General features: G+C 51.9%; 4 protein-coding genes across 4 annotated transcripts; 2 read left to right on the forward strand and 2 right to left on the reverse strand.

Moving 5' to 3' along the window:
- Nucleotides 1–1,755: 1,755 nt before the first annotated feature.
- On the forward strand, nucleotides 1,756–3,377 carry J4E83_010681 (uncharacterized protein; the record flags this gene model as incomplete). Its single annotated transcript, XM_049337561.1, has 2 exons — nucleotides 1,756–1,898; nucleotides 1,949–3,377. The coding sequence occupies 2 exons, from the start codon at nucleotides 1,756–1,758 to the stop codon at nucleotides 3,375–3,377; spliced, it is 1,572 nt and encodes a 523-aa protein (XP_049183320.1).
- A 149-nt stretch (nucleotides 3,378–3,526) lies between these two features.
- On the reverse strand, nucleotides 3,527–4,320 carry J4E83_010682 (uncharacterized protein; the record flags this gene model as incomplete). Its single annotated transcript, XM_049337562.1, has 3 exons — nucleotides 3,527–4,209; nucleotides 4,260–4,267; nucleotides 4,316–4,320. The coding sequence occupies 3 exons, from the start codon at nucleotides 4,318–4,320 to the stop codon at nucleotides 3,527–3,529; spliced, it is 696 nt and encodes a 231-aa protein (XP_049183321.1).
- Nucleotides 4,321–13,213: 8,893 nt separating this feature from the next.
- Nucleotides 13,214–13,843, reverse strand: J4E83_010683 (uncharacterized protein; the record flags this gene model as incomplete). The annotated part of the gene is made up of 1 exon (XM_049337563.1): nucleotides 13,214–13,843. The coding sequence occupies one exon, from the start codon at nucleotides 13,841–13,843 to the stop codon at nucleotides 13,214–13,216; it is 630 nt and encodes a 209-aa protein (XP_049183322.1).
- A 925-nt stretch (nucleotides 13,844–14,768) lies between these two features.
- J4E83_010684 (uncharacterized protein) lies at nucleotides 14,769–15,305 on the forward strand (the record flags this gene model as incomplete). Its single annotated transcript, XM_049337564.1, has 1 exon — nucleotides 14,769–15,305. The coding sequence occupies one exon, from the start codon at nucleotides 14,769–14,771 to the stop codon at nucleotides 15,303–15,305; it is 537 nt and encodes a 178-aa protein (XP_049183323.1).
- Between the last annotated feature and the right edge of the window lie 553 nt (nucleotides 15,306–15,858).

Consider the following 15,858-nt stretch of genomic DNA (forward strand, 5'->3'; position numbering starts at 1 on the left):
TGTCGCTGGGTCCATCGTTACCCTCCCAAGTTCACCGATGAGCGGGACCTGATTTACGCATGCCTCGGACTTGCTAGTACACATACTAGGATTGTACCCAACTACAATCTCAGTCTCTCGGGTGTTTTTCTGGACTTCACGTGGTCGGTGCTCACGAATGGCAATATGCAGATACTGCGCGACGCTGTGTTTCTGGATCAAGCCAAGCCTTGCTCTTCCTTTCTAGATCGACCTAAGCCGCGTCCTTCATTTCTTTTCCAACCGAGCTTCTTGTCTTCCGGCCACAATGAACGCGTCGGAATCCAAAATGCAGGCAAAACACGAGCTGCTTACGCTGAAGTAGTTAGACCCGCATCTGTACGTATTCGTGGGGTAGTTGTAGATCGTATAAGTAGATGTTGGGACCTTCAATCCGTACGTTCAAGAGAGATGGCATATCAGAGAGGAGTGGAATACAGCAAGTCCGGTCAAGCTCCAAAAAGTTGGTGGGGGGAGACACAGTGGTGGGACACACCTGGCTGTGTCGATGAAATTACGTTGGACCCATGGGAAGAACCATTGAGAGACATGCCGGAAGTATTCAAGGAATTCGAGGAATTCGAGAGCAGTTATTCACTCCCCCAACAAGTGTGGGCTCACGAAGACTGTTTCGAAGATCCGAGTAGCCTTCCCAGGAGTGCTGGTGCTGACAGCCCAGATGAGACTTTTAGCACAAATTTAGTGGAAGTCTATCGTGTTATCCAAGCAGACGCCGAGAAGCTTCTCAACGAAGAACCCACGAGGAAAGACATAAAAGCTGAAGAAGTTCGAAGAAGATTCTGGCGAACAATCACCTCGCATAAGTACATCACGCTCCCAACTGTGCCCAAAGATTTCGGTCATGTGTCATTCGAGGATATCAACGAGCTTGACTATCCCCGGTTTTTCACCACATTCAAAGGGTATATGGGCAAGGCGCATACAGCGGCTGATGGTGATGTGGTGGTCATCTTCGACGGGAGTGATGTGCCTTTCGTTATAAGAAAGATTCGCCCCGACAATAGTATACCGTTACCGTTAGTCAGAGAATGCAATGAAGAGATAGTGCAGTGGAAGTTAGTCGGAGAATGTCATGTAGATGGATGGATGGACGGCAGCTACTACGGTCATGAAGTGGTGGACGATGTCGACCAGCACCGTGCAGCAGCGGACGCGGAATCCAACACTGACTCCTCGTATAGGAAGGAGACATTGCTTAGCGAGTATCTTCTACTCTGCTGAAGGCATGGAAGACTTCTCTTCGTGACAAGGGCTTCCAAGTGCGAGTTGTTCTTATCCCGAGAGTTGCTTAGATCTCTACAATCGCGTATTTCGTGAATATGATCAAGCTTAGCATTGATGTTTTCCCTAAAAGCGCATCATATGTACCCTCCTTTGAGAGCTTCTATTATGGCTCTTGCTTTCAACCTGTCCAATCAAACACCCCATCATGTTTAACCTTGTGCTTCCGCGGAACATCCTGTACGTCGGCAAGGATCACTGCTGTCCCCCACCATCCACCCCGCGGAGCCTTTCCCTTCACCATACATCCCACCACCCATTGACTGTGCTCATTGAACATGCAGTGCACGGCGTCGTGCATGTGCGTTCGGCTGGGTTGTTTGTCATCACGCTTGTTTGATTTGGCCTTTACCCCACACGTTATAAGATAACATGCCCACGCTCACTCACGCTTTGCAGTATCGACAGCAATCACGCCCCCGACATCGATACCAGATGATTCCTTCCAAGAACAGTAACATAGTCGCTACCAGCTCGCCTAACGGCTCTGCGGTAGATGAGCGCTACGAAGCGTTCGATGGAGCACAAGATCCCGAGCGCTTATCGTGGAAGAAACAGGCGATCGTCGATCTAAAGCCGTCATTACATCGCGATACGTATGGATACACTGCACAGATGTTATGGAAAGTGTACTGACTGAATACAGATACATAGGAGCGCTTTTATTCAACATCTGCGCCTTCATCTTGCCAGCTCTCTATAGCACCTTATCGAAGCTATGGGTTGCGAACATCGATTCATCCATGGTAGTCACAACAGACACGTACACCTACATCGGCGTGGTCGCAGAAGTCTTGAACGAAGGTCTTCCGCGCGCTTCCTACCTCGTCATCGGCGACAAGTCCAGTCGTGGCTTCCGTGAGCGCTTGCAGCTCACTCACACTCTCATCCTCTTCCAATCACTCCTCGGGCTTGTCATGAGCATCGGATTTGTCGCAGGCGCTTCTACCTTTGCGCAAGGCTTTGTTCCAGTGGAGGTCAGAGATGTGAGCGTCACGTATATTCGCATCTCCGCGTTCTCTGCATTTAGTTCGGCAGTGGAGTATGCGATTTCAACATCAACCCGTGCGCTGGATAAGCCTGATGTACCACTCATTATCAGTTCCGTCAAGTTCGCTGTCAACATCGTTCTCGACTTGATCATCATCTCCAAATTCCATGTCGGAAACATCACACCCACGGTGAACATGCAGGCTGGTATCTCACTCGCTTGCAATCTCACTTCCGCTTTTGCTGGACTGGCGTACTTTGTTTACACAACGAGTGTCAGCTCCAAGTCGCCGGTCCATAGCGACACATCCAGCTGCGGTACGGCCCCGTCACTACCAGCTCTTGTCACACTCGCCAGGCCAGGTGCAATCTTCTTCTTGGAATCCGCCATCCGCAACGCACTATACCTTTGGTTGGTCCATGGCATCGTCGGACTAGGCAGCGACTACGCAACTGCTTGGGGTGTCTTCTCAACCATCCGATGGGGGCTGATAATGGTACCTGTCATGGCACTTGAGGCGACCACACTGACTTTTGTGGGGCACTCATGGGGAGCGTTGCGCGCGACCATCGTGAGCATCTCACAAGCTGCGAAGCTGCAAATTACACGTCGACAATTGTGGAATGTGGTACGCTGGGCACTCTACTCTGTCATCATAGTCTTGATGGTGGAGATCCCACTCTGTCTCATCATGTCCTTCGCTGGTGCTGAGCCTTTCGCACGATACCTCTCAGGCTCTGAGGAGGTCTCACATATAGCTGCGCGCATGTGGCGCACCATCGACTGGTGCTACATCATGTACGGTGTGTCGACACAATTGGCTGCGATTTTGGTATCGACGCGCCCAGCTTGGTATCTCTACCAGTCTCTCGCATCGAACATTCTCTACGTCTTACCATGGGCGATTGCGTGTCAAGTGGTTGACTTGAATGCGGGAGATGCTTGGACATATCACAGCTTGGTGTTTGGCGGAAGTCTGGTTTTCTCGTTCTTCACAATCAGCGCAGTTGATGGAGTTTGGGGGTTCAGGCTTATGAAAGGTAAGATGGGTTTGAACAAGATCTAGTGGCGGTAAGAACATATGGTACCATAGACGGATGCATGATAGATAGTGGGATGATGCGGTTATACATGTTTCCACATGCAACAATGTATCTCTCTCGTGATGTTCAGAGCCATGCCAGTCTCCTCTTACATTTCGAAGCCACCCACTGTTCAGCCCTTCCATACAGCTGGTGATGGCTCTTTGTACAAACTCAGGTCGTTCGGCGTCGGGAACCATATGCTTGGGTCATCCTCAGCGTACGCATTCGGGAACCTAACCATCGGCCCTGGACTTCCATTGCCGCCTTCCAAGATCTCTACATGCGCACAGTTTACAAACCATTGACTCTGTCCAAGAGTCATAGACGGCATGAAGTGCTCGATGCGCAGAAGGTATTGGCCCGAGGGCGTGGCAGCGGGTATCGTGAAGTTAATGGACAGCGTGTCCATAGTCGACCACGTCGTTTTGTCCGCCGGCCCTGCGTATGCGATCTTGAAGAAATCTCCCTTCCCGTCATATTCCATCAAACTCTTTGTTCCATCCGGCAGTTTAGAAAGAAACACTTGCCCAGGCCCTTCGTGGAAGATGTATCCTTGGACATCACCTTCGTAGTAGGGCCCAGACACCATGAGTCCAACATCGCTCCCAGCAACAATGGTCGCTGTCTCTATAGTATCGGCGTTGTGGACGGGGAAGGAGCCGCGGCCGCATGTGACGTTTGCGTTTTCGGGCCCGTAGATGGGGAAGGTCTTGAGCCAGAGGTCATTGTAGGTACCGGCGTTGCCAGAGACGTCGCGGACGTATTGGAACTCTCGAGAGATGGTGTTGTTCACTATGAGGCGGTTGAATACATCTGAAAGGTTCGTTAGCATTGGTTCTGAGGGCAAAGATGGAAGTACAAACAATGAGCGCTGGCCTGCTGCGCAAAGACCGTTGCTAGCCATGGAAGGACGACGGACTTCATGACTGCTGCTGCTTTTCGATTAACAACTTTGCTGAAACTTAGCCATCGCAGCCTGTCTTATACGACCTCTCGCTCCGAGCCCGACCATCACCGATCCTACCTTGACGAAGGCTCTGCTGGGAGCACAGCGCTCAAGATCAGAGTCCCCATGACCATGCTAATACATGCGCAAATCCTGCTTGCTGATGGTGCAGCTGCCTGGTGCCAATGGTATCGGTTCGGTTGCTGCCGATAGTACGTGGTCCCGATGTGGTAGTTTTTAGATGAACTCCAGATTGCCGGATGGGCTATATCGACCCAAGCCCAAGCGGGGTAGGCGGCATCTCTAGAGTGCTCATATAGTGGCTACGAGTGGTACAATCCGTACTGGACATGTTTCAGTCCGGGTAACGAGGTGTAGTGTGCCGGGTAGAATGTGATCGGATGCGCTATCCTGGGTGCCTGGGTTTAGGTAAAAGCGTTGGCGGCAGCCATGCCGTTGCGCGCAAAGCTTGTTTGGACTGCGCGAAGAACACTTTCGTAGCAATAGGATGACTTGATGCTATGCTTTGTAAAGTTTGTCAAGGTTGTATTCAGACGCTGGAGGCGGGGAAAGCAGTCTGAAGGGACGCGTCGCGTACGCGTGGAGATAATGCTCAAAGGCGTGTCGCATCCTTCCCACTCGCGTCAAGCATATGCATTAGTAACCTTCGAAACACTGGATCTGATAAATAGATTGGCTCTTGCATGTCAAGGGAATTGTCGTCACAACTCGAGTGTAATGAGCAGGCGCAGAAGTGATGACAACATCAAGATCAAACTTGGACCCCTGACTAAGCTTCAGAATGAGCCCCACACAGCATGACACGCGTTCCGCAGCAGCGACGATGAACAACAAATTCATCATATTCGCCATCACAGAAAGCATTAGCGCGCAATCTTCTACGCGTATCTGCACATACATAACGATCCAGATGTCTTACCTCAATGAAAATGGCACAGCAATCCCCGCTCCTCCTGCTACCGGGTGAATTGAAGAACCAAATAATAGACTACATCCTCACCCGCGACCCCGGCACCGCACCACCACCACTACAGCATTCTCCATTATCAATTTCATCAACATGCCGCCAATTACATGAAGAATACCACACCCTTGCCTGGACCGCAACGATCTTCACGCTCCCATGGTCGTCAGCCGACGACCTAATCCGAAGAACCAGTCTATTACCCCCAGCGTCCATGTCCAGCATCACAAAACTCCAGATAAAACTCCCATCAGATCTCACTTCACTCTACACCCCAGACGTAAACCGCCGCCGCGTAAAACCCTTCAACTTCGCCCGCGCCGGCCTCACCTCCCTAGAAGAACTCTACATCCGGTACCTTCCCGAGCACACAGAAAAAGGCATCGGCGGACCCGGCCGCGAACTCATCGTGCAGATTCTTTGGCGCATCATGTGGGAAAGAGATATCAAGCTACTTCGTAAAATCTGCATTGTGCATGATGGCGCACAGCCGTTCCTTTCGCTTTCCCTACTGTATAACATGTTGCAGAACTTTACGCCGCTGCAGGTGTCGAAAAGGTGGAAGGTGCGATCGGATCTTGAGCATGGAAGGCTGAGGTTTGAGGAGTGGGGTGGTGGAGAGAAGGGGAGGGGAGTGGATGTTGTGGTTGGGTTTAGTTTTTGGGAGGCGGAGGCTTATGTGGAGGTTTGTGAGATGGTTCTTGAGGTATGTTTGATTAGTCTCTTGGGTCGGAGGGGGTGCTGTCAGGAGGAGATTGGGGTTCTAGGCAATATTCAGAACCGGCAGATGCTGACTTCAGGCCAGGAGGATCATGCTCAGGTCATTCTGGCTCGGCGAGCCGAGTGTTTGTACGTCACTCCGCTGCGAGATATGAATGACGACGCTTTGAGGCGAGAGGTCGATAATCTCAACACCTTGTTTCCTGTGTTAGGAGACGAGGAACATGTTCTTCAACCACACGTGGAGCGTATACGTGCCACGTGTGCGGTAAGTAACCGAGGATGAGAAGAGACGACGCAAAGTTACTTTGACTCGCACGCGAAGGCCGTCGTGGCTAATAGCCATGCTGGTTGCTGATATGCTGATCACCGAAGACGTCCCAGTCACCTGACTACGTTCCCGTAGCTCGATCAGAAGGAGCACTACTCCGCCATCTTCCGAGGAGGAAGGCTTTACGCGCACGCCGACGGCTGGGTTGAACACTAGGGGCCGCTATGCATTGCCGATTGCACCCAGACCCTCAAACACCTTTCTTCGTTCCGAGATCGGCTGGCACATCCACGCGTCACTTTCAGGCCATGGCGGAAATCTGTGTCGCCACCACTCTCAGAGCCGGGTGGTGATAACAACGTGGTATCTTAACCGTCCCTCAGAACCTCCTCGACCGGCTGAATACCGTATTCGCTTTTCGACGCGAAGGAGTGTGGAGTAGGTCCCAGAACCAAGCCCACGGCGTCAGCATGCCAGGTGGGATTCGCGTCCATGGTGGACCGGGTGGCATCCTTTCACACCAACGTCGCTTTTCAATAGTGGAAGTACGCCGGTCCCCTTGTTCGAGCTAGTGCTGAGTGGAAAGACTGGACTTGGGGAGCGCTTGCGGCGGGAAGGAAGGGTCGGGACGACACGGGAAGGATTGGGATCTTCGAGACGGGTTGGTGTTGAGAAGACAAGTGGCACCTTGCGATGTGTGTCCTAGCAGGGAAAGACGGCCGGGAAGGAGCTGACCAACCTTCGTCTGCGATCCATCCTCACTACTCGGGTGAAGCTTTACCCTTGCCATGTTCGCAGAAGGAGTCTTTCGTAAGGTCAGCCTTACCGGTCAACGCGGTCATGTCATCCAGGCCCTTGTTCTGCCGCTGGAGTTTATCGATATCTGCTATCAAAGCATCCTTCACGGGTCACTCAATCGAAGAGTACATTTCGTGTGCCAGTTGATAGGCTCAATACTCTTTCTATTATCGTGGATCGATCGCGATGAAGCACGAGGCGTGCACGGGAAGAGTGCCCACACTGCCCAGTCTGGATACTCGTTTCCGTATTCCATGGCTCGGCCCGATTGCGCTTGGGGATAGACTGAACTCTTACCAGACTCATGTCTCACATGATACACCCACCCTCATCATACTCGCTGCAAGTGGGGTCCGTTCCATGGCGGTGGATTCTCGGCCTGGGCATATCATCCTAGTCTCCCATGTGGCTGGTTCACTGGCTCTGGATGGATGGATGCGAGGCTCTATTGGCTGACGAAATGGTGGAGACGATAACTTGGCTTTCGATAGAGTGACACGCTGAAAGCTGATATGGACAAAAAATGGCCATGCACTTCGACTGGAGGTTTCCCAGCTGCGAACTCAGTGTCCGTGTCGTAACCGAGAAGGCCTGCGAGACTAGGCAACGGCAGGAGTGCGTTTGGGTATAGCATCAGCCAATAAAATAGACAAGCAAGCATCGGAACAGTAAGAAACTGTAGACATTGTCGGGATAATCATGACCAGAGAAGCACGCCACAGGACGGATGTAGGTGGTGTTGGTCATCCGAGACCTGTAAATCGATAAAAAGCAAGGGTATTCCGCGTGTAATCTAACCTTCATGCGCTCCGGTAGTGCTTGCGCCGTAGATTCTGCGGTACATGGTCATCGGAGGAACGGGTGTGTGTCCCGGAAGGCCTCGAATACGACCAACCACTACCGGGCTGGTGGTTGCAGAACCCAGTACTCCGGTAGCATATGCTATACGCCAGGTTTTGGATCAGGAAGACACCATGGGAAGCCTGAGTCCCATTTTGCCAAGGCTTCGAGTGATCATCGTTCCTGCATCCAGGCAACACGCCTGATCCCACACGATGATGACACGAACGATGAAGGATCACGGTACCTACGATTGGACTTGACGCTATCGATAAGCAGCAAGCTACCAGGTGGGCGCGGCGCCTTTTTCTTGAATCATTCAAGAGGCTGACTGTAGGTCAATCTGGTGGTGTGGGACTCGTAGAATTGACGTTCGAAGAAGACCTAGATACGATGCCGCAGGCCGCTACATTCGCATCGGTACAGCCCGCTAGAGGTGGGCTTCGGCCGCAGGATCTGCCGAGCTAACCACATGCGCCCTCCATGGGTGAGCCGTGCATGCGTCTGACAAGCGCTGTGGCGCCATGGTCGCTGTTTTCTCGCAAAGGGCGTGCCGTCACGCGCGAGTGATGGGACGGTCCGTCGATGTGTAGAGACCATGTTTCCGCAGCGGGCCGACACTGTTCTGAGATTAGGAAAGAAATCAGCTGTAGGAGATGCGCATCTAATCCACCATCTCACAGCTCTTCATAGAAGTCACAATATTTCGAGAATTACCATACGACCCATCCGCTCCGAGGGCAAGGTTCGCAGTGTAGGTGTTCGAAGTGACCGATAAGCCACTGCTGAAAGCGCGCGAAATCCTGAATCGCTGCTCCAGACCCGTCCCCTGCGTCGTCCAATGGATGCAGGGCCCACTCACTCATACAGTATCTTTCTGGATGCAACGGAGCATCATGTACCCTGTTCTCCCTAACGCTGGCCTTCTTCACACGTGCGCATCGAACGCCAGGCCCAGGCACAATGCATGATAGCCATGAGGTGCGTATGCTTGAAGACGCATGCGCGCTGTGGTACCTTGCCTTGAGGGTTTTGACGGAACATCTGCCACCTATCGGTGAGTTATGCGAGTAAGCAATGGAAGGATGACAGTGGGGTGTTCTCGCCACGAATGCAGGGTGGCAAGAAGGCTGTGAACTCCGACGAAAACGAACACCATGACTACAACACTCGGTCGTTGTCATATGATCAACGCTCGTGTGACCTCGGCTGCAAGGTTGAAGATCATACTAGACATGCCTTGGTTCTGATAAGACCAGGGTGGCGGAGGCAGTATGATTTCACGTGGGAATAGTGGGCAGTAGCGTTGTCATAGTAGGCTTGCTATAAGGCACAAGTTTGCTTTGGCTCACTGAGGCGGTGGTGAGCGAAGGTGTAAGAACCAATACCATGCGAAGGATGACTTTAGCCGTTTGAGCCGCTCAAACGGCAGGAGTAGGCGACTACACGTCGGAGCGCGGCGGGTTGGCTATCTTGCTTGGAGCAGTGCATATGCAGGAACCCCGAGGAGACTGCAGCAGCACGCCTTTTGACGAATGCGGAGTTTTCGAACAGAGTTCTGATGTACCGTCGCTGCATCGCATAGCCGTATTATCAATGGAGACGTTGGTCAGACGTGGGAGAGGCGGACTTTAGTATGGAAACCTTGTTCGTAGGCTTCGGGAGTCATCCACTGTTTGGAGTGCAAAGATCTTTGAGAGCCGCATAGCACAAAGGGAGAAGTTTGGTTGGAAATGTCGAACGCTGTGAACAGGAGCGCCGTGTATTGCGCAGTCTACATATAACAGGTGCCAATGTACCTTAGATGCGCGTCGCCAAGCGGGCTCAGCCGAGAACCGCCAGTACCGCTACGATATCAAAGAAGCTTCACAGATTGGCGGACGACTTGTTGCAAAATTGAAGTCATGAATGGACGTTGCCGAAGTGGCAACGTTCAGGTCGGGGACAACATGTTCGTAGAAGGTCCAGTCAGGATGATATGGACTCGATGTATCTCTGAACTGGTACTGGAATGGGGAAGCGATTCCGGCAGCGTGTGATACTGGCTCAACTAGGGTTTGTTGGGATGCGTCTAAGAAATCAGACAAACCCCAGGGTGTCTGCGCGATTGAAACTTCGGTTGTGACGTGTGGCGCAGCCCAAGTTTGTGGTAGAACATCATTGACATTGAAGTCAAACCCACATTCGATAGGCATCGATACTTCATTGGACCATAATCGTGGATACAAGCAGAGATCAGCCTCGTGCACCACGGATACGGGCTGATAAGGATGTATCGGGCTTGGTGTTTGCGGTGACATAGTGCCCAGGTTAAGATAGCTGTTTGCACTCACAGACTGAGTGAAGAAATCCGGATCCTGTTCAGAAGTATCTATATAAGCGTAACTGCCGTTGAGGGTTTGCGAATCTCTTGGTGAAAGCGGAGTGAGCATTGGATAGCCAGAAAGCCCTGGGTTTTGACGGCTGGCTTTCGCGGTGGTTTCGGTATCGATGTATGCTGCGGCGTATGAGCCTCGAAATTCTTGAGAATGCAAGCTCGCCGAGGGAATATATGAATCGAGGCGTGATATCACACTGGCCGAGAATTGCCTTTTCGGTGGTCTAGATGGTTTCTTGACGCTTGATCGGTGGTTGCTATCTGAAGTACGGCGAGTGGATCTTGGTTCGCATGCGATACCCTTGGTGATGCACCGAGAGCATGAAGGTAGCTATGTAGTGTCAGCGCAGGAACTTGGACTATACAAGATGTGCCTTGGTACATACAGCTTTGTTACACTTCGACTTTGCCTTAGCGCATGTCACGCACGCGATTGCTCTTTTCGATGGCATTCTAGCATATGGGTTGTGCTGAACTGCTTGCGTAGTAAAGTGATCCGACAGGTCTCGTGGAGTATGAATGGTCGTCTCATCCATTGCGATCGTATGTTTGGCTTAACAAGTGATACGAATCAATGCGTGTTGTTCCAAGCTGGCTGTAGAACCACCGTGTCTTGAGAGTCGACTGCAGTCAGGCAATGACCGTTGCATCAGATAATGTCGAGCCTCTCTGGACAAAAGCGAGTGCTTGGTCGAAGTGTTAGGGATTGAGCCGTGATATACTCGTTTATTCCGAGCAGACTTGAGCTTGACCAGAACCGATAGTTCCGTCCAACGGCTGATCATATACGGCATCAAGCTTGCATGATGCTAAGTTTAGGGCCGAGATACATGTCTTCCGTGTAGGGACCTACATAGCAAGGTATTGTTCTAGCACCGATGAGGCGCCTTCGCAGGGCTGGAAGCCAAGTCAAGGCATCGTGTATGAGCTGACGAAATGCCGCTGCTGAGGATAGTTAGCATGGTACGCCACCATGCCCGTATGCTGAATGCACGTTCATGGTAGAATGCGCCTGAGCGCGTGGATGATGACAAGGGGTGTCCTGCGCGCTGACAGGACCCGCGCTGGTGGAATTCGGTATGTCCATGATGACAGGTCGCACACGAATCGTGGTGTGGCTGAAGCCTCACCAGTGCCATTGCTTGGCTGGTTGCGTACCTCAGTTCGAGCGACATGCAAGTGCGACTTGACGTCTTAAGGTTCCAAGTAGATTTGGTTTGCAGAGACGAGCTCTAGGTGTCAGCAGAAGAAGTTTCTGTATACCATTGAATGCTTTCGGTAGAGTATCAAGGATTTCGTTGATGACATGATCATCCAGATACCACGGGGTCTTGATGTGGTCTGCACCCAGAGGGTGGTTCCAGACCGGGTCCGGGTCACCGGTGATGAGGCGCTGTAGTCCCTGGCACAAGGCTATTGTTGTAGATTCATGGTGATGATGTGGACGGACTCTGGGGAGTGGCGTCTGGTGGTGAAGTTAGACAGTGGGACCCCTGTTCCGCAGCTGCTCAGGTGGAAGAGCGGGGACATGGCGGGCTGACGATGCTTAGTGTCGAAAGCTTCCGCAAGCTACGCTCTTGGGTGGAAGTGCGATATCGGCGACGATGTATATGTTATACGGGACGTGGGTGCTTCATCCCACAGATGATGGCGGTGGCCGAGAGGTTGGTGGGCATTGCGCCAGACGTCATTTCCGAGCGGCGCACGGTCCGCCGCCATCTATGGCCTTAATCTTGAAAGCCTCCCTCGCCAGGCAGGCAAGAGCCATCGAGAAACAACTTATCCATACACACTCTCAATTGCTAGACTCGCGATCGTATCTGATTGAAATTTACATCGTCGTGAGAGCTCGTAAAGGCTCATGAAGTCAATTTGCGTGGTGCGTGCTCGAGGTCACGAGCTCAAGCGCATGTCCGACTGACTTGTACTTAGGTATAGACCCTTCCTTGAAACAAAGCATTCCCAGAATCGCACAGCGACCCCTTCGCATCCGCGGCTTTGGTGGCCAGTGCCTCTCCCTCGCTCCATCTTTAGCAAGGCATCGTCAGCGTTGCTATGCGTAAAGATAGATAGATACGGAACGATCGACATCCGACAATCTATCAAGGCCAGAATACGACCATGAAGTATAGTTACGGATATAGATGTGTTGATAGTAACAACCATCACGAACGACAATCTAACGCAGGTCCGAAACATAGGCCGAGGTTTACTAACGTGGGGCCGTTGTGCGTAAGCAGAGCTTGTGTTTGAGACCTGCTTCGCTTTGGCCATCGACCTCGAGTGTAGTTATATTGAAACGACGAAGCTTGAAACGCGTGCGTCATGCTAAGGTCTTCTATTTGGAAGCCTCATCAAACCATCCATAAATCTTCGTGGGCCGTAGTCGCTATCACGTATCAATCGACAGCACCCGTCCCACTAGGTGCACCGCCCCTACCAGGAGACGCTGGCTCTTCCACGGACCCCTATTTTCAGCATACGTACGCTCGCGTCATGGAATGTATTGGAAACAAAGGGAATCGGTCGTATTTTGTGTTGCTGTCCGAAGAGATCCATCATGTGAAAACCAATGTAAGTGGAGTCAGCCTTACTGTCTTGATGGCGAGTTGTTGTCGATCTTCCTGCACGAAAGCTGACTTATTCGTGTGTCAACAGCTGATGCTCTAGGCGGTCGCATGACTGCTGCGGGAATGTGAATATCGTCACGTTTGTCCTTCTCAACGTACCAAGTAGGAATGCCAACACCAAGACAGAATCTTGACATAGTCATTGTATTGCAGAATATAACATCGTGAAATACTAGCATACAGTCGATTTTGAATTGTTTCCGAACTGATTCCTCCCTATGAATGTGTAGCCCTGTATTCTTCCGCCTCATCACAGCGGGCTGTCCCATAATGCGCCCGGACCACCGGCAGTGGAATCGACAATTTCTTGAAGGAACTTATGCTCTAGCGTGAACCATAGAGCCAGTACACACCGCACTGGCATCCTCATCCATCCAAAATAACGCTGCGGACCAAATTTCCAGTTCACAGGTACACAAGCAGCGGCATCGTACTCTGCTGCCACGACCTTGATCAGAGCACTATCAAAATCGGAGCCCACTAGCGCCTCAGCGTCAGCCAAGAAGAAGACTCGAAACGGGTTGTCGTCTGCGTTCATCGGCCGGCCTCCAACTCCCTCCACGTACAGCTGTCGAACCTGCTCCAGCGTCAAGCCATCTAACACTGTAGAGTCTGATCGAGCGTCGAATTTGAATAGAGACCAAGCCTTTGCAGTGCTAGTCGTGTCGTCTTCAGCCCCGTCTTGGCTCTCGAGGTCGAGCTTAGTTTCAGTAGTCATTCGCTGGAGCAATTCGCTCCACCGCTGATCCGATCCAGGGCCGTAGTATGTCCGGTAGATAGTGAAGCCCCAATAAACCATGTCATTCGGAACGTCGACGAAGGGCACGGTCACGGGATGTCCCTTAAGACTGTCTAGAAACTTCTGGACCGATGGTGGCATGGTGGCGGTGAAGGTCGTAGCGTCAGGTAATTTGCGAGTGCAAGCGCGAAAGACGGGTTGGCGATGTGAGACTAAAGCACGTACGATAGGTGGGTATACGTGCGACCAGAAAGCTTGCGGGATTCCCGAGGTCTGACCAGGGTGATGTATACCTAGGTATATCAAACGAGCGCTGGCCTCATCAGGCCGCCACTTGGCATCACAAAACCTGCATACAGACTTACTCCTTTGGCATCCCAGGATACGTAGATCAACTTGGCAACGAAAACCTTCAACCTTCCCACTCCGCCCTGCATGAGAATAAACCCGAGAGCAAGCATCGAGGAGCCGGGAGGGGAACCTCATACATCATGAGGAAGGAACTGTACATGCGAAGTGTTATAAATAAAGGTTGAAACCGTGGTAGGCACGCATATCTGCGTATCAGTGATCCGTGGGGAAAGAGACGCGGGAGGTGTGAGCTAGTCCTTCTATGGCTTAGTGCGTTCGCCATATCTGCATCGCACTTGCCGCTTCATCGCGCACGTCATCCGGAATTCTCGATCTGAACCGTTTTCGACAGTCGCATTGACTGCATCATTATCTATATCACCACACTCATTTTTTGGATACCCTAGAGAAAGTTAGAAATATGGCGCAACGTGAAGACAGCGAACTGTACCCTGCGAAGTTTCTTGCGGAAAGCGCCCATCCGGAGAAGACACCAAATCCTCCCGATCTTCTCATTTTGAATCAGCCAATAGCCCACTTCACTGCCTTTTCACGCCTTTGGAAGCACACTGGGTACCGCATATGTGCCGATGGTGGGGCGAATAGACTTTACGACATGCTGAAAGGTGACTTGATAGCGCAACGCGAACAATACGTGAGTAAGTATGTGATATATAGCGTCAACACAGGTCGCTGACAGGCATAGCTACCCGACATGATTCATGGAGACTTGGACTCGTTACGCGATGGTGTGCGTGACTACTACGAAGCACGAGGTGTTCCTGTGCTACGCGATGGTGACCAATACAGCACAGACTTTGGGAAATGCATGAAGAAAATCTCGTCGCGTCTTACTTCCTCAACGGTTCGGGATGTGATAGTCCTTGGTACCCTCGGTGGGAGGGTTGATCAGGGCCTTGGACTCCTGAACGAGATATACAGAGAAGAGAATCGACATGCCGACCTTCGCCTATGGCTGTTCTCCGAGTGCAGCCTGAGCTTCATACTTCGGAGTAGGGAGACTCTGCTGAGAGGGCTACAGGAAGATGGTGTCTTTACCGAGAACGTAGGGTTTCTTCCTATATACGGACCGGCGATCATCTCTACCGAAGGTCTGGAGTGGGATGTCAAGGAGTGGCCTACGCAGATGAACGGCGGTCAGCTCAGTACGAGCAATCACGTCAAAGCCAACGATGTGAGGGTTGGAACGGACGTGCCGATATTGTTCACGATAGAAAGAGCGCCTTTGTGAGAGGTTAGGGAAGTGTCGTGCTAGATATGGACTTGACATACTCGCGACTCATGGGAATTGACACGTAACGGTATCCTCGTGCTACATGTTCCAGCACGCTGTTGTTGTGTAACATCCATTGGCCTCGCCGATGCTGTCTGCATGGGAGACAGTGGATCAGGGCCATCATGAGGTAAGCGCGTGCGTCGTTGAGCCCATCGTGCTTTCCACGGTTCGAGCAATCGGAAGAAGGGGCGGCCTGCGAGGCGACAACATCACATACATCATGAAGATGGGAGACGACTCCGGCCACAGTGGTGAGGGTACCTGTCGAGTCGTGTTGTGCCAGTAACCGTTCGGCTGTGGTGAAAGCATGAGGAGAGTCCGAAGCGCGACGCAGCACAGGCGCAGGTGCAGGCAACCGCTCCTGCCCGTCTTCGGAACCGCTCCTGTTGTTTGGTGAACCCTAATTGGGAAGCTGTGATTGGCCGCGTCGTGGGCAACTCGCCTTCACCATCAATGCTACTATCAGACCAGTTCTCCCGCTCAAACAATCACCGCGCTTGCCAGGCCA

This window comes from Alternaria metachromatica (genome assembly GCF_023757995.1).
Source record: "Alternaria metachromatica strain BMP 0045 chromosome Unknown scaffold_49, whole genome shotgun sequence".
In the NCBI taxonomy this organism is placed as follows: Eukaryota; Fungi; Ascomycota; class Dothideomycetes; order Pleosporales; family Pleosporaceae; genus Alternaria; species Alternaria metachromatica.